We start from the raw sequence: 18,245 nt of genomic DNA on the forward strand, positions 1-18,245 counted from the left end.
GGAAGGGAAGAGGGGACCTCTGGGGAGACGGGGTGCTGAGGCCTCGGCTAGTTGGAGGGATCCTTTCTGGGCCCCTTAGGCGTGGACAGGAGAGAGGGACCGGGGAGTCCGAGGAGGGGCCCCAACCTCTAAGATGTATGTCCTTCTCCCAGAGGCAGTAGTTTTTGGAGCAGGAAGGAACAGTGCAGGACTCGTGTAAGGTCTTCCTTGGCCCTTGCCCTGTTATTGGGGTCAGATGAAGTCTCTAAAGAGGCCTTCCTAATCTCCTACCCCAGCAGCCAACAACTGCCACCAGCACCTATTTATGGGCTGTATCTGGACCAGCCCAGCCAGCTCTGGAGCCTGAGAGAGGCTCCTTAGATGGGGGTGGAGCTTTCTTTTCCCACACTCCTTGAATGAACATAGGCAGCCTTGCAAATAGCTACCAGCCTGGGCTAATGCTACAGAGAGCAGACCTCTGGCCTGCTTTCGCTTTTCAGCCTGAGCACCGGGTCCGTGGCTGGGAAGGTCGGCAGGGGCAGAGTCAGGGCGCCTTGGCACCTTTCTGGAAAGCCCTTGGTGGTGACAGTCTCACATCCACCCATGAGCCCACCTCACCCAGGTGGTCCTCCGTGACCTTGAACTCCTGTGGGGCCCAGGAGGGGTGGGAGGGAAAGAGACTGAAAGAACAGCGTGGTGCCAGATGCCAGGCTCTTCTTACTTTCAAGGCCCCAGATTCTCGTGGGCAGTGAGTAGGAGACCAGATGGGGCCCAGAAGCTGCGGTTGCCCCTGGACGGCAGCTGCCCAATTTGACCTTAAGTTGCGCCTAAACAGCCTGGGTTTTTTTGTTTTTTTGTTCAATCTCAGACCATCCAGTTGCCTCTTCCAGGAAGCTGGAGGTAAGCGTGTGGGTGGGTCTAGAGGGGCAGGCCCCATGCCCTTCTCATGCTGGGCGGGGGTACCAGCTGTGGGGCCCCCAGGATCCCAGGAATGCCTAGTCACGAGGGAGCTCATGGCATCGTGGAGTTGCCAGGGCCGGCTATTAACGGACAATTTGGAAAGCCTCAATTTGGAGACCTGGAGAGAGGGCCAGGACAGGTGGGGACAGTAGGAGAGTGGCAGGGGGAAAGGGAGCAACGGGAAGAGGGTCTAACCAAGTCTTTACAGCAGGCACAGAGCCCTGACTGCATCTCAGAAGGGGGCAGGTGGTAAACTAAGGGAGCACTGGGCTGCAGCTTTGTCTCTCCCAGTGGCTAGAAAGCATGAGGGGAGGCTGGAAGCTGGCACAGGGTCTGAGACAGAATGGACTTGTCCCAGACCCTGAAGAGAGTAGAGACAGGAAAGGAGGGCAGGCACCCCCGATCCTCCCATTCCCGTGCCTGTGGCAGACATCACTAATCAAGCTCAAGGTATCCAGCAGACATTACTAATAGAGATTACATTGCCCTCTCCCACTGAGCCCAGACCAAACCTCAGATCCTTGGCACAGCCTCTGGCAGCCACTCCTGACTGATTGGGGTTGAAGCATCTTGCAATCCAGTTGCCGATACTGGTCTAGCACTTGAGGTCTGTGTATGAGGAGCTGATTTGTGGGTGCTGCAGTGGGTGTCCGTGAGTTTGTGGGAAAACCTCTCCCTGCCCAAGCCTGGAGGGAGCACTCAGAAATGTGCTATGGACAGTGAAGGGACAGAAAACCATGTCACCGCAGAAATGATGAGATGCCCGGAAGTTCTTTAGCCTGGAGATAACAGGGCTCGGGGTGAGACAACATGTGGCCTTAACACTTAGGAAAGGAGGCAGAGCAAGTGGGGTGCCACGGAAAAAACCACAGGAAAATCTCGTGTATTGAGCTGACGCTATAGTCAGAGCAGTCCGAAGGCAGAGGTTGTCTTGGGAGGTAGTAAACTCCCCGCCCCTGGAGGTGTTCATGAAGAGGGTGGAGATGTCTTGTTGGGGACCTTATAGAAGATACCCAAGCCACAGTTCTGGGTGGGGAGAGGAGAACCCATGATCTTGGGGGCTCCTTCCAGCCGAGCCAGGGAATTGGTGGAGAACAGGGAAAGCGACAGCTTGTAGGGAGAGGTGGGCAGTGTGGAAACGGGACTCTGATGTGTGTGCATGTGTGTGTTTCTGGGGGCTTCCAAGTGTGGGGAGGTGAGAGGAGGGCGGGGCGACAGAGTCCTAAAATGTCTTAGCTGTGGAGCTGGGAAGACGCAGTTCCTGACCACTCTGCTGTCTCTTCTGGGGAAACCACAATGCTGAGGCCAGGGAGGGGTGTGAGCCGCAGATCTGCTGGACTAACGGAGCCCTGGAGGGACGGACAGGCAGCTTGGAGATGACCCAGTTCTCGTTCAGAACTGTCATGCATATGCTGTGTGACTGTGGATGAGAATCTGCGCCTTCCAGATTTGGTCCAACAGCTGCGGAAAGCAAGGAGACCAGCAGCTGGGCCACGGGGTCCAGTGTCCGCAGCCTACCCTGGGCCCCAGCCGGAGCAGGGATAACTCCATCCACCGGAGGACCAGGGATTGCGTGTAGGTGCCAAGTCCTCAAGGACTGGAGGTGTTGACCATGTCTCCTTGGGTCCCCTGGGCTTTGGCGACTTCGCTCCGAGATTTGCTTTTGCCTTCTTGTCGCCTGAATTCTCACTTTCTTGGCACCTGGCCATGAAGCACTGAGGGCTGCCAGAGTCTGGCTGGGCCGAGGAGGGGACCTAGGACTGACGTCCCTTTGGTCTCCAGTGCAGTCGGCATCTTGGGTGCAGGTGCTGGGGCACCTGTGCCGAGCCCATGGCTCCCACTGGAATCCAGGCGGGGTACATCAGTCCATATTTTTGTCATTTTGTTTTGTTAAAAAAATAGCGATTTCCCCGTCCCTTCTCCTAGCCACTCATGATGGCCTCACCTCCCCGGCTCCCCCGCCCCCAGGGTCAAGGGGGCAAGGGTGTGGGGGAGGGTAGGGAGGGCTTGGGTGCTGGGCAGTGATGGGTGGGATGAGTCTTCAGGCTTCAGGTCACACCCTTTACTGGATGCCCCGGAAGAGGCACATGGCGAAGATCATGGCGAAAAGCTGCACAGAAAGTAGGAGTTGGCTCGTTAGGCAACACCCTGGTCCCCACCGCTCTCCACGGTGCCACCCCCCCGAGGGGAAGGGGTCTCGCACATCACAACACACTCCTGCTGTAGGGATTCCCGACACTCCCCTGGTGGCAAGCTCCTCTCACCAGCCACTGGCCTCTGCGTGCAGTGTAGTCATGGGCAGAAGGGGGCTTGGGAAACCAAGAGACATGAGTTCAAATCCAGCTCCCTACTCGCCAGCGATGACCTTGGGCCAGACACTTCCTTTCAGACCTCACTGTGTGCCAGGCATAGTTTGAAGTGCTTTCTCAGAAACTTTACACAGACCAGGAAATGAGACACAGAGAGGTCATGCAACCTGCCTAAGGTCACACAGTTACAGGCGGCGGAGCCAGGATTTGAGTCCGGGCATCCTGACCCCAGAACCCACACTCAGAACCTGTACTCTCCCACTTCTAGTTCAAAGGGAGGTGGTGAGATTGAAGTATAAGGTGATGATCTGATGATGTAATGGCACCTGTTATGTAATCGATACTTAGTGAAAAGCCACCAGGATTGTTATTAAGAGGCAAGAAAGGTGCAGGCAGCCCTTCCCAGAGTAGGAGTGCAACCACTGATCACATGTCTAAGAGCCCTGCGGTGGTGGGGCAGGCAGAGGCCCACTCAGGAATGGCCCTCTGACCAGACTGGCTGATGCCCCCATGGCCACAGCTCTTCTTGCAAGTAGCACAAGGGGACAGTCCCCAGACCACAGGCTCATGGCCAAATCTCCAGGAGGGACGGGGATGGGAAGGCAAGGCTGGGTGGGGACCATGGGAAAGGTCCCCTGTCTGGGAGCAGGGTTTTGCCTCCCACAGGGGCTGAGGAGCTGGACTCTAAACGCCCATGTTCCTCCTGCATCGGATATGTGCTTGTGATGTCCCTGGGCCCGGCACAGATTTATGTTTCTTGTTCACTGCGACCTCCTCTGAGAGGACTTGTTCACCTCCAACAGTGCTGGCACACAGTAGGGGCTCAGTCTATGCTTGCTGGGTAAATGAATGAATGAGTGAATAAAAGAGCCCAGCCTTTCTGGCGTCTCTAATAGTCCCACAAACTTCTCTAAACAAGGCCGTAAGACACAGTACAAAGCAGAGCAAGGTGACCACGTTGCCAGGTGTTGCAAGCGCTAGTGCCCCTTCCTGGAGATGGTGGGGTGGGGGTAACGGTGCTCCCCTAACCTCCCTAAGCACTGGGTTTGAGATCCCTGAGACGGGAAGGCAGGTGGCAGCTCCGCCCTCTGGCCGAAGCGCCCCCTATTGGTGTCTACAAGAAGCTGCAGCTGCCTCCCGTTGGAGGGCACTGGGACCTTCAGGTAAGGAGGGCTGAGAACACCCTGTGAGGTTAACAAGGCCCTACAGGCCCTGAACACACCACAGAGAACATGCCTGATGCAGAAGCACAGACAGCGGCCCCTCCGTCAAGTCAGCCGTCCAAGAGTTTACTCTGGACCTTGGGTGGGGTTGGGGTGCGGACAGTGGGGATTTGGTGGGAAAGGGGTGGAAATGGGGGTGTGGGAGGAATATGAGGGAGTGACCCTTAGGCCCTGCTCGTCACCACTGCCCAGAGACTTGCTGAGACGTGTCCCGAGTCCAATAATGACTCGGACAGCGGACAGACACGGCAGGGCTTATCACCCCATAGTCCCTGGGCTGGGGGACTCATGGATCCTGGTTAAGGACGAGGAGGTGGGATGGGGATTGCAGGCCCTGGGGGGTCTTCCCCAGACCCTGCGTGTTCCTTGTTTCTGGGGAGTCGCAGAAGTGGGGCCGTCACTTACCTCGATGGCCAGCACCCCGATGGCGAGGGCTCCAGCCAGGTAGACGTAGGTTTCGAAGGCGTTGAGGATCACCGTGTAGCAGCCCTGGGGGGAAGGACCAGAGGTGAAGCCACAGCCAGAGGGACAGTCTGGGTTCACAGGCGAGTGTCAGGACGGGTGTGCAGCCGGGGAACTGGCGTGTGGCCCCAAAGTTCAGGCGACAGTGCTGGCATGGAGCAAGGCTTCAGTCCCTGTGCTCACTCCTATCCTCACTCTCTGGGTCCCCCTGAGCACCTCCTGGATGGTGGGACTTGTCTGAGCACAGAGTGTGGGGGGGCATTTACCCCGTATGTCTCCAGGTGTCCTCTCTCCACACACACCCTTCTACATAAGGGGACAGGAGAAACAGTAAATCCTTCCCTGAGCGTGAAGGTGACTTTGACATGCGTCACCCAGGGGGACCTTGTCCAGCAGAAGGAAGATGCCTGTGCCCCTCTCAGCTGAGCGGGGGTCGGGGGGGGGGGGCACCTGAGGCCTTCACTGCTCATCTCGCCCAATCTGTCTCGAGCACCCAAGACTCTGGGTCCCTGGACTGAACCAAGAAGACCGCGCTGGCCAATGGCAGCCCCAGATACTGACACCCTCGGAGGGAGCGGGGAGAGCAGGGGGAATGGACGGGACAGTGCCACCCTGTCGGAACTTGGCTGGGCCTTCTGGGCTTGTTCCCATTTCGCCCTTGGGGAAGAGTGTATACGAGGCACAAAGGTATTTGCATAAGTCCCTTTAGCTGGGATTTCAGTTACTTCCAGTCAAATGTGTTGCTCACTGACAAGACTATGATGGGATGTAAGGCCAAGTCAGACACGCATCCCGGGCTTTAGGGAAGTGGGCTTTGGAGGAAAAAAACAACCAGATACTTCCTCGGCAGAGGCTTTTAAAGGGGAGGATGCTCAGGAGAGATGTGAGTGTCTCAGAAAAGGAGTCCCTGGAGTCGATCTCAGTCATACTCAGGAGGCGCGGAGGAACCGTCATTGCGAAGACCTAATGTAGCCGCTTAGGGACCTGTCTGGTAAGTGCCAGTGTAAAAGCTACACCCAGGAGGTGGAAAGAGGCATCATCACAGAGGATGAATCAGAAATGGGAAGCGTGGCAGGAGAAGCCCTGAAGGACCAGGGCCCATGAAAAGCCTACTGCAACAAGTCACAAGTGGCCTTAGGATACAGGTTTGGCTCTGGGCACCAGGCATTCCTCACAGCAGCTCCTTGAACAAGTTGGAAGTTCATTTGTCTTTCATGTCAAATCCCGAGCCATGGTGGCTGCTCTGCGCCGTGGAGTTGTCAGTAGCCCAGGCTCCTCCTCTCTTGATGTTCTGACATCCTAGGGGGCCACCCTCCTCTGCAAGGTCCGAGATGGCTGTCCCCACAGCTGCCAGGGGGAAAGGTGGGGGGGCAGGCACAACGCTTTCTCTTAAGGACGTGACTCAGTTGCACAAATCACCTCTGCTCACCTCCCTTTGGCTAGAACTTGGTCACAGGGCCTAGCTGCAAGGGAGAATGGAAGGGACAGCCTTTACCTGGTGGTCAGGGGGTCTTATAATAAAGCCCCTCTTTCCAAAGAGGAAGGGGTGAATGGAGCATGGAGGCAGCCAGCAATCTCTACTGTTGTGCAAGGGATCTGAGGTCCAGAGAGTTGTGTCCTGGCCAAGGTGACAATGGCTACCAGCCCAGGCCAGGCTGACACCGCAGCCTGGAACGCCCCCCCATGTCCTGCAGCCTCTCCTCACAGCAGACCCCCCTGAACCCCCAGGGTGGCCTGATCCCAGGACCCTCGTTTCTTTGTCTCTTCCCCCCAATGCAGGAGGGCAGGACCGTGAGGGGCAGAGGAACGTGGCTCTTGGGGCCCCATGAATCCTTTGCCGTGACATGGGCAGGTGCAGGGGATCGGGGTGCTGAGTTCCTAAGTCAAAGCTGAGGCTAGAAAGAGCCTCACCGGACGGCCAGGATCAGGCCTCAGCTCAACTGCCCCCTGCCCTGGACTCTAAGAGGCCGGCCCTGAGCCCCCGCGCTGATCCCTCCTCGCCTCTCATCTGGTTTTACCTCCTTCCTAGTAGTCATTGCCACATGAAGTGACCACATTTTGTCTTGTTTGCTGCTTGTTTGTCATCTGCTTCTTCTATAATAACTAGACTGTGAGCCCCACAGGAACTGGGGCCTTGTCTCCTGTCCCCGGAGGGGTCCCCTGCATCTGGAACTTTCCCCCGAGATCCCCATTAAAGGCCTAATCCAGTGAGGGGCGTGGGTGCAGGCTCAGTCCACCCTCGTTTCCCCCTTTCTCCCCACCTAGGCTGGTCTCTCACACACTTGAGGGGTGGGGAGTTGGTCAGTGGGGGCCTCTCACCGTGGGCCCCAGAGGTGGCACATGCAGGAAGGGAAAGGGTTTTCCCGAGACGTAGATGAAGTCCTTGGGTTGCAGGAGAAGCAAAGAAGTCTAGGAGCTTCCCTGACCTTGGAGAATCAGGTCAGGGAATTCTTGCTCCCTCGGGATCAGGAGGTGCTCCCACATGGCAAATGTGAGCTTCCCCCCAAATAGAGTGCATGACTGAGGAGGGGCCCTCGCTGTAATTCTGGTTCTGGCTCTCACCCAGCATTATCAGAAGCTCAAGGAGTGTTCTGCCTGGAACACTGGAAAGCTCCTACTTATCCTTTAGCCCCAGCCAAAATGCCCCCTCCTCTGGCCTGTGCCATTGCTGGACTTCCTGCCACCCTGACCTTTTCCCCACTTTGGTTGGACCTCGGGCCTGGGTGGAGCTTCATCAGCCCCATTCAGCCCCACACCATGGTCAACTTTCCCATGGGATTCGGGAATGCCTTCAGACGCTCTGGGGCGACAGCGCCCCCCACTCAGCTCTGGCCACCCAGGTCCCCCTGCCTGGGGGAGCAGGCCTGGTACCTGCTTGTTCAGGAACAGGTCCCTTCCCAGGAGACATTCCTCCCTGCTCAGCAGGACCCCATCCCGACTCTGGGGTTCTCTTCGGCAGCAGGCCTCCGGCACCTCCTCACTGTCCAAAGTCAGGAGTCGAAAAACGGATGCAAACTTAAAGTCTTCAGGCCCGTTGACCCCACAGCAACCAAACTAGGAGGAGAGCAAAGGGAAGGGTCTAGTGGGTGGGAGCTGGCCCCAGGGACATGGGGAGGGGTTGGGGCACAGGTAAACAGACAGCCTCTCTAAAGGTGGAGCGCAGTCAAGACCCAGGTGTGGGCTGGCTCCACCTGCTCTGCCTGTGCAACTCCGAGGAAGTTACTCAGTTTCTCTGAGACTTCAGTGCTCTCATTTTAAAACGAGGGCAGTGGTTAACAATTCCTACCTCACCTGGCACTCAGTCAGTACTGCATCAACAGTGGCTATGATTTCTGTCGTTGATGGCAGTGACAATTGCCTATGGATTCAAGTCAGAGATGGCGAGCAGGTTTTGTCCTGAGCTTGGGCCGTGTCTGACTGGCCATGTCTTCCGGGACTGCTGTATGGATTGACCCGGAGGCCAGTGCCCTGGTCGATTATTGATGTCTGGCACAGGCACGTGGGCAGACGGGCTCGGGAGGCCAGACTTTTGCTACACTGGGAATCACGGCTCTGACAGCTCACGGCACAGGTGTGGGGGTGGTATCACTCACTGTGATCATGACCGAGTTCCAGGTGGCAGAGAAGACATCTGTGTCATTGTTGCCCTGGTAGTGCTTGGTGAGCTCCTTGGTGAAGAATTCACGGGTGAGCTGGAGGCAGAGGGAGAAGGAGGCTGAGACTCACACCTGGCAGCTTGATGCTGCCCCCGCCCCTCCGTGGCCTCTCCATCTACCTGCTTTGGGGGAGGGGAGGGAAGGCCTCAGGGCCCTGGCGCCAGGCTCCTGGCATTCTCCTAAGCTGCCAACTTGGGGCGGGTCCCTTGATCCTGCCCCAAGGCTTGTGGCCTCCCCACGTGGTGGGATCACCTGCTTGAAGCCTTCACACCCCCCTTAGTAACCCTGAGGCCAGGGCACACTGAGAACCTGGCTGGGTCCTGCAGCGCTTCTCCGAGCGAGGGCTTACGGGGGGGGGGGGCGGGGGGGCGCCCCTCACGCCACCCTCTCCACTCTGAACTATTCCTCAGACAGAGCCAAGAGGATGCCCAGGCCCTGAAGAAGATGTGGGGCAGGGAGTCTTTGCACATCCAACATTTCCTACCCTCAAAATATTCTCCCAAGGTCTAACTACCGCACTTCCTGCTGCAGGGCCCTGGGTGGTACCCCCAGAGGGAACGTCTGGGCACCATGCTGCTCACAGGTTACTTGACTGACTCCTGCTCCCTTCTGTGCCAGCAGGTGTGACCTGTCCCCTTGCCTCTCTTCCCCTCCTGTTTCTAGGACACCTTGGTTTGGTACCTGGCTTTTAGAGACTCAGGGAAGGGAGCTGGTGCCAGGGTGGCTGGAGCCTCTGGGATAAGATGGCCTGTGGGGGCAAGTGGCCCAAATTGGATACCGGTCAGGGCCTCATTCAGGAGTGCTCTGCCCTGTTCTCCTGCATGTCTCACATTCCAGAGCGGAGGAAGGGGGGAAGGGGGGGACACACAGCTTCCCTGACTATCCTCAGACTGCGAAGTGACCTTTGCTGGACCTTCGCTGGACAAGTGTGGCATCGCCGAGTCCAGAATCAGGTGTGGGGCTGCATCAGACGCTTTGGAAAAGCAGAGACGCTTACGGGCCCCCCGACTCTGACCTTCTGGAAGAGCCCTTGCAAGAAGCAGCTCCCTGGGATTTCTCTGGGCCACGGGGCCTCCCTGGGATGGTGGGTCACAATTTGGGCTGGAAGTGCTGGAGGAGAGGCTGACTCTAGGGGAGGAGGGCAGCTTGGCCATGACGGCCACTGATTGCAGGGGTCAGGGTGCGTGGGATCCAGTACGTACATTTTCCCTGAAGATAAAGGCCAGGATGGCCGCCGAGAGTTCTGCCAAGAAGATGATCAGAATGAACAGGAAGAACTGCAAAGAGAAGGGAGTGGGCTCGTGAGTCCTGAGGGCGGGCAGGGGGGAAGGGGACACTCGCTCACCAGAAGCACCTTTCCATCTGTTACACTATTGACACAATGTATTGATTTTGGAACGCTAAGGAACTTCCCTGCCATAAGCCAGGCATTTTCCATCATAAACACACCAGCAATCCACCTCTGGAGTCAACAATCTTCTAATACAAATATGGAAAAAGTAAACAAATATGTCTTCCGTGCCCATGGCACTCCTTGAATGAGGCCCCTGGTGCAGTGAACACTCTGGACAACACTACCTGGCAGCCCTAGAAGGAGATGGATGTCGAAACCTGTTTGGGCCCCTCCGGGGGGATTGTCCAAGCTGTGGGAATCATGACTTCCCTAGGGACCCCTGGTAGGCCTGCCCTGCCCTGCCAGCCCCAAGGCCACCTCTCCCAGCTGCTGCTTCTCATTCCCTCGGGAAGTGGGGAGGTGGTGGTGACCTCCAGATGCAGCAAAGGAGCAAGATTGGAGGGAAGCTGGTGTGTCTATCACAATGTGAAACCCCCAGGGCCAGGATTTTGAATCTAATAGCCCCTTCCCCTCCACTCACTGCATTTCCTGATGCCTCCCCAAATAAAGCATGAAGCTTCTCCTCTTGGGGCCCTCACACACCATGCTCCCTCTGCCAGGAAGGCCCCCTCCTTCCTCACCAGCCAGCTCCTCCTTTTCCAAATCAGGTTTCGCCCCAGCCGCTCTCCTGGGGAGAAGAATTTCCTGGCTTCCCCACGTCAGGGTGCCCCATAGAGATGTCCGTCATCCCAGCTGCTGTGTCCCCACTGCTTCTCTAACTTAAGCATGGAGGCTGTCACTCAGATGCTATTCCCAATGCCCAGGACGTTGGTTCATGGCAACCAGATGAATGAATGAATCCATGAGTGACCGATTTGCCATCATGACCTTGCTGTCTGCTACAGATCAGGCCCTGGTCGTCCCGGGCACTGTTTTGGGCTGAGAGCTATCGGCAGAAGAGAGAGGAAATGGCTGTGTCTTCACTATTTAGCATTGCTGGGGGCCTTGGCATGTGCAGTGTGCGATAATCCCAGAGTTGTCACCCTACTTGAGACCACCAGCAGAGGACTAAATCCCCAGTGCACACGGAGCCAGGTTCTTATACACTGTCCCAGCCACCTCAGCCAGCTGCCTCTGTCACAGTACCCTCTGGTTGGGAATCTCTGCCCACCTTGACCTCAGCCCAAGGTCACCTCACACAGCTGACCCCAGCAGGCTGCACTGGATGTGCCTGGCTGAAAGGAGGCAAAGGGTTCTGGGCCTAGTGTCAGGACACCTCAGCCCACCTTGCCTTGCTTTGTGTGACTTGGGACAATCACTCCAATGCTTTCAGCTTCAGGTTCCTTGTCAATGAAATGACAACGATAACACCCACTTCTGGGGTCCCGGTGGGGAATAATGAAGTAATGGATGAGAAAGTGCTCTGTGTGTCATGAAGGGGGCTGAGCAAAGCTTGTCATTGAGGCTCTTACGAATACAGGAGGAGCGCAGAAGCCAGCTCATGCAAGCTCTTCCACGAGCTCCCACAGCCTGGCCCCAGTGACACACTGTGTGCTGCTTTCCTCACAACCGCTCTCAGGCGCTGCTGGTTAACGTCCCTGGTGTATCTTCCTGCCAGAAGGTGTCTGCCACTTTATCCCCACTCTGGGAAGACCCCGTCATGTTACCTGCCTGACTTTTTAGCTTGAACAGCGGCTGCCCCATAGAGGTCCCAAGATTCCTCCAAACCTCTTGGGTTACAGACCACTTTTGGGGAGACCCTCAGGATGGATTTCGAGCTGATCTGCCCAGGACACAGACCTAAGACATTGCCTAACAGTTTTGTTTTCTTGTTTAAATGCCCAAACCCATGGAGAAGCCCTGGCTGAAACAGATCAGCCAGCACAAAGCATCGATTTGTCACTCCACATCCCAAATTGCCATCTTCGGCCACGGGGCTCTCACTAGGTTCAAGCTGGCTCCAGCACGGGTTCGCGCCTCCAAGAGGCTTTCCTCAGCAGTCGAGCCTATCTCTTCTCCTTTCTGTTAGTTCTCTATTTCCACAATGGATGAAACAAGCCACGGGAGGGCATGACTACTCCAAAGGTGGGCAGCTCAGACATTTCAGAGCAAATCCTTTCGTCTGAATCCAGCTCCTTTCAGAGTGCCATGCCACCTCCCTGCAGAGAAGCATGGTTCAGGACTGAGCTCTGCTGAATGCTGGGGGTCTGCTTCCGACAGGTCAGTGGCGGCCTTGCTGGGGTCAGCTGTGTGAGGTGACCTTGGGCTGAGGTCAAGGTGGCAGAGATTCCCAACCAGAGGGTACTGTGACAGAGCGCGTCCTGTGCCCCTGGCCACAACGCCTGCCATCCATTCCACTGGCCCCACAATTCCCTCCCTCACGCACTGGTTGGTCCTTGGGCTGAGTGATGTGTTCTCTACCTCTGTGGCCTTCCTTCCCCCGACAGTGATGGAGGCCCCTGGCAGGGCTCCTGGCACTTCCATTTGGCTGGTGATGGATGGTCCACCGGTTCTGTTTCCCACGGGGGCCCCTCCCTGCCCTGTGCCCTCTCGGTGGAGTTGCTGACAGTCCTTAAGCTCGTGAATAGTGGCCTCAGAAATGGTCTCCCTCCTTGGTGATGTGATTCAGCTCGCTCTGGCTATCGATTGTGGCTTAGACAGTTATAAAGTATGGATGAGACTGAGCTCCAGCCTCGGGCACTCCGCGTGCTCGTCACCCTGGGAGCATGTGTGCATTATCCAGGAGGTCTTAGCACAGCTTCAGTGAGACGAGGCAGGAGAAGTGCTGTGCACAGGCTGTCACCATGCAAGAGCTGCTCAGATGGTGGCTCTGAACCAAGAAGAAGCATGGCCTTCCTGAAGACAAGTGCTGGCATGGGCAATCTCTGGAAAAATAACGACATCTACCATCTACTGAGCGCTTACTACCTAGGTACTGTGAGGCTCACGTGGATCGTTTCACTGAACGTTCTCGGCAGCCTGGAGAAGCAGCTGCGGTTATCAACACCCCCATTTTACTGATGGGAAAATTGGGACCCTGAGAGGGGCAGCATGGCCCAGCAGGTAGGTTGTACACCTGGGATAAACACGGGAACTCTGATTCCGGAACACAGCCTCTTAACACCAAGTTACCTTGACACTTATAAGGGCCTCCGGGTCTTAAGACTTTCACATGCCGTGTAGGGTCTCCTGTGGAGCAACACCAGTCCTTTTTAATTTCCTATTTATGAAGTGCTCACATGTGCCAGAAACAGAGCAAAGCAAGATGCATGCACATTTTCTCACTGAAACATGATAACAACACTATGTCTCGGAAGGAGGTATTATCTTCATTTTATGGAGGAGAAATCTGAGGTTCAGAGAAGTTAAGTAACCAGCTCCAGGTCACACAGCCAGGAAGTGGCAGAGCAGGGAATAGAGCCAAGCTTTTCTGACTTCAAAACCCATTCCAGGACTGTTTACTGAGCACCAACTGTGCCAGGCACTGTACTAGGTACTGGTAAACAAATATACACAAGACAGATATGGTTCCCATCCTTATAGAGCTTATGTTGAGTCAAGATTCATAATTTAAGAAATGCAATTCATGAGATGAAATGCAGAAGATTCATGAGACAAAATTAAAGGATGAACCTGATAACTCATTGACAGGGAAAGCAGGCCGCCCCAGAGGAAGGGGAGTCTGCAGACCTCCTTGCCATTACTCCCGCCTGGAGTAGGGTTTCACCAAGCACAGGGACCTGAGGTGACTTGAGTGGGTGTATGAGTCACCTGAAGGAAAGTGCTGGGCTGTGATGCCAACATAACAGTGTCACTTTTGCCAACTCGTGTTCTCCAGCCTGAAATGATCTCCTTCTGCTTAACAGGGTTACCACTGGTTATTTGGAGGGGATCCCCCTGGAACCAGCCACAGGACTCGTCCTGATATTTCCTGGCACTTCCCCTAATCGGGACCTTTCCCAGGGTTTGTTTGCTTGGGTTCATCTAACCTCATTCCATCTGCCTACAGACACATTTGCCAGTGTCTGAGCATCAAACTTACAGCACTTTGCATAGGATGGGGAAATTAACAAAGGGGTGGAAACTGCTATTGTGTCTATTGGTGAGTGTTTCCAGACATTGCTAACCCATCTTCCTACAGGACATCTGCTTTCAGTTCTCATTTCTAATAAATATCTACTAAATTTACATACTTCACGTGCAATTTAGCGCATTTATCTCTTTTAAATATAGTCTTCTCTTTTTTGCTGTTCTCTTTTCCAATTTAGCATGCCTTTGTCATAAAATATTTTACAATTTTGAATCCAATAAATGGGCCAAAAAAATTCCTTGAACTACTCAGAGGTAAGCAACCAGGAAAAAGAGATGCCACAAAATGTCAATAAGAGGCTGAAGTTATCCTGTTGTACGTGAAAATGCTGTAAAATTGATCAACAGGAGTGTTTGAAAAATGGATCTTTAGAAAAATTGATTATTAGGGGATGTGGTCATTAGGCTCATTGTCCCTGGGCTACATAAAGGTCCCTGGGACCCGGTGGGTTTTAGCCTCAGAGCAGGGGGAAGGAGGTGCTCAGTTACCCCCATCTCCAGACCTTCTTTTTCTGCAGGTCTTTGAGCCAGGTTCCCGAGGAGGCTCAAGTTGCTCCCTCTCGGCCCCTGTCAATACAAGTCTTCCCTTCCTCTCCGCAGGTTGAGGAAGCCGTCTCAGCTTCTCTAAGGTCCCCAGTGTCTCAGGGCTGAGACTCACTGCCCCTCTTCAAATGGAACCACCACATGGGCAGGTCCAGGTTGGAAGAGGAAGTGCTTCTTTTCATTTTTTAGGGCATGAATCTTTTTGAAAACCTTCCAGAAGCTGTGTTGTCTTCCTCCACAAACACACATGTGCACACAATATACACACACACCTTGTTTCCCGGAAAATAAGACCTAGCCGGACAATCAGCTCTAATGTATCTTTTGGAGCAAAAATTAATATAAGACCTGGTCTTATTTTATTATAAGACTAGGTCTAGTGTAATATAATATAATATAATACCAAGTCTTATATTAATTTTTGCTCCAAAAGATGCATTAGAGCTGATTGTCTGGCTAGGTCTTATTTTTGGGTAAACACAGTACACACACAACACACATGTACAGGCACACACACACATGCAGGCCCTGAGATAATATTTTACACATAGTTTTAGGTGAATTTTGGACCACATGAGTCCATTCCAGGTGAGGAGCCCTGGGCCAGCCCTGGTCTGAGAGACAGGAGACCTGGGCCAAGTGTCCCCTGCCTTTGATCCGTACTGTGACCGCAAGCTTGTATGTTCCGGGCATCAGAGAGGGGAGGGAGAGAGGAGGGAACATAGGTGAAGGGAGACAGGACAGCGGCAAGGAACATTCAGGAGAGGGATGAGGAAAGGAAGCAGAGAGATAAGACTGAAGAGATACAAAAGGGAGGAAAAAAGGCAGCAAAAGATAGGGACGGGAAGGGGCTTCTTTAAGGTTTGGTGGGCTGGACCGGCCACGGCCGGGACTTAACTCTCCCCTGGGGGACTTGGGGCAAACCTCATCCTGGGCCTCGGTCTTCTCAGCACTGAGGAGAGTGATGTCCTCATCCAGCTGGCAGGCTCAGAGGGAGCCACTTAGCTGGATGCCTCCCCAGCCCAGAGCCCCGGCTTGGCTTCCTGTCTTGGCTTCAGAGCTGAGCCCATTAACAATGAATGAGCCCTGGGGGCCGCGGTGCGGTGGGCGAAAGGGGAGGTTCGGTGTGTCCTGGGACCATACCCAGCTCCTTTTAGTCATGCCAAGCCCAGACTTGCCCCTGCACCATCCGACACTGTAGAGAGCTTTCCACCAGGGGGCACCCACAAGTTTCTTTGTTTCTCTCCAAAGGAAAAGTTTGCACCGTTTATGCTGCTGAAGGCCAAAGGGACCCTAGGCTCCTGTGTCACACATTTCACAGCAGATTTCACTTTCTCTCTGCGATGTGGGGCATCTCACTGGAACACAGATGGAGGCCCGACAGTGTGTTCTCATCTGAGGCGCAGGCCTTGTGCCAGATCTCTACTTCCCGAAGTACCCGGAGCCGGCTCATGGGCAGGAGCGGACGGACTGCTTGCAAGGACGTCCTCCTCCCGCTGACCAGCCCAGATCTCTCTCTTGCTTAACTCCCACCCCACCCATCCAAACACACTCTTCTCAACAGGGCTGTTTTTAACATACCCCATAGCAGGGCCGGGATCAACCCACAAGTTCTCCTAGCCCTGGGGACACAGGATCCCATAGGGAAAGAAGACCCATCCACCACGGCCAGGAAGGTCAGCAGAGGCCCAAAGGACCACAGCTCATGGGAATGCAACAGACTAGAGAAACAGAGCATCTACTCGTTATTCCGTTTGGCTCCCACCGACAGCTAAGCTGGTCGGCTCCTCGCTTAACAAGCAAGGACACGAAGCCTCAGACAGGTTAAGAAGCTAGACAGGAGTCACACTGTTAGTTAGGGGCAGAGCAGGGCGCACACTCAAATGCAGGCTGCCTGCTGCCCAGCCCATCCGCCTGGGCCCAATGCCACCCCAGGCCTGTTCCAGGGGGAGGGCATGACCACTCTTGGCCCCCGATGAAGCTTCAGCACCTAGTGGCTGGTAGTAGCAGTTGAAGGACTATTTATTGCATAAATAAAGGGACTTCAGAGATCATATCATTCCTATTTTAGAACTGGAAACTCAAAAAGTGAATGATTTCTCCCACAGCTATCTCGGCTCTTTCACAGAGGAGTTATTATAAATTTGAATTCTGAAAAACAAGCAATAGAAAAAACATCACAGTCAAGGTTCTCAATTGACCATGTCTTGGAGACGCTTGCCTATTCAGACCTGGAGGCCAAGGCCACTCTCCACCTGGGGGCAGCTGGCCCGCAGAAGAGGCACGGACCCAGCGCAAAGAGCAGGTTCCAGAAGTGGGGGCCGCAAATGCCAATGGGAAACCTTGGTGGCCTTTCCACTCCGGGAGGGCCTCTTACTTGGCTCAGACCGCAGTGTGAGCCTCCTGCAGTGTAGGCACAGGGGCCTCGGCCTCCTGCCCCAGGGTGCCCGTGGGTGGGGTGGGGGATGGATATACTCACAAACAGCAGCAGACACTTGTTCTCACGGACAGCCCCACAGCAGCCCAGGAAGCCGAGCAGGAAGAGCAGGCCTCCCATGGCCAGGAGGATGTAGGCGCCCGTGATGAGCAGGGGATTGGCAGCCACAATCTCTCGGAAGCCGGTGGGGTCCACCAGGACCCAGATGCCGAGGCCTAGCAGGCAGGCCCCGCCCAGCTGCTCCCAGGTCCAGGAGGGAGGGAGGAGAAACAGGCAGACAGGGAGGTTAGACGCCACATACACACACGTGCGCGCGCGCCCCAGTGAGCTGAGCAGGAACTCCTTTGCTGCAGGAGCCCGTGTCCCGGCACTGCTTCGAAATTTCCTACTTACTCTGATCTTCAGTGCAGCATGCATCATTTAAACCCGATTTCTGAGCCATGCCACCCCACCCCGCCCCGGGGCCTGCTGAGAGCCATATCATGTCGAGTTTCTTTGACACTTTTAGATTCTCCTGAAATGTCAGAGCTGCAGGATAATGAGGTCATCGAGTCCAACCCTCGGATTCCACGCTGAGCCCCAGAGGGGGCCAACGACTTGCTGAAGGTCACACAGCAAGTTGGAGGCAGAGCGGGGACCGAATCCTGGGCCTCTATGACTCCTGCTGCAAGGACACTCAGCAAACTCCATGAACATGCACTGACACCTATGCTGTGTCTGCACCCCGCTGGGGGCGGGAAAATGCAGACAAACGCCAGCCCTTCGGTCCCCAACAGGAGCTCTCAATCAGGTTGGGCTCCCCACTCTCAACTCCGTCCCTCTAAAGCCTTCTTGTTTATATTTTCATCTGCATGGTCCATCTCTCCATGCCTTACTCGTCTTTAGAGAGAGGCAGCTTAAACCAGAGAAAGGGCTGTGCCATTTATTAGCTCCGAGACCTTGGGGAGTGGCCTAACCTCTCTGAGCCTTAGCTTCCTGGAGATTAAAAGAAGATACAAATTCCTATCTCCCAAGGTGGTCCGGAGGAAAAAAGGACAGGATGGATGGGAAGGTACTTAGCCAATTTCAATAAATATCTGTTCCCTTTGTCCTGGGCACAGACGGGTATTGGAAGTGGATCAACATGTTTCAGGACAGCCAGTTTGTCATCACTGGATGTGAAAGGCTGTGAAGTGTTTGATGTCCCTGTGTGGTGACCTGAGGAATGACAGATGGTGGCTAAGAGCGAACTGATGGGCTGTGGCTTGGCTGGGA

The 18,245-nt window shown here is 55.0% G+C and overlaps 1 protein-coding gene across 3 annotated transcripts in view; it reads right to left on the reverse strand.

Moving 5' to 3' along the window:
* Positions 1-829: 829 nt before the first annotated feature.
* The window catches only part of TSPAN18 (tetraspanin 18), a 177,850-nt gene continuing 160,434 nt past the window's right edge, over positions 830-18,245 (reverse strand). For all 3 annotated transcript variants that reach the window (XM_033119992.1, XM_033119991.1, XM_033119993.1), the window contains 6 exons: positions 17,034-17,228; positions 9,792-9,866; positions 8,527-8,625; positions 7,805-7,987; positions 4,877-4,960; positions 830-3,049 (listed from right to left, as the gene is read on the reverse strand). In XM_033119992.1, the coding sequence (XP_032975883.1) occupies positions 3,002-3,049; positions 4,877-4,960; positions 7,805-7,987; positions 8,527-8,625; positions 9,792-9,866; positions 17,034-17,228 (684 nt within the window). In that variant the 3' untranslated portion in view covers positions 830-3,001. The remainder of the gene's footprint in view (positions 3,050-4,876; positions 4,961-7,804; positions 7,988-8,526; positions 8,626-9,791; positions 9,867-17,033; positions 17,229-18,245) is intronic.

Source organism: Rhinolophus ferrumequinum, chromosome 11 (assembly GCF_004115265.2).
Source record: "Rhinolophus ferrumequinum isolate MPI-CBG mRhiFer1 chromosome 11, mRhiFer1_v1.p, whole genome shotgun sequence".
Classification (NCBI taxonomy): domain Eukaryota; kingdom Metazoa; phylum Chordata; class Mammalia; order Chiroptera; family Rhinolophidae; genus Rhinolophus; species Rhinolophus ferrumequinum.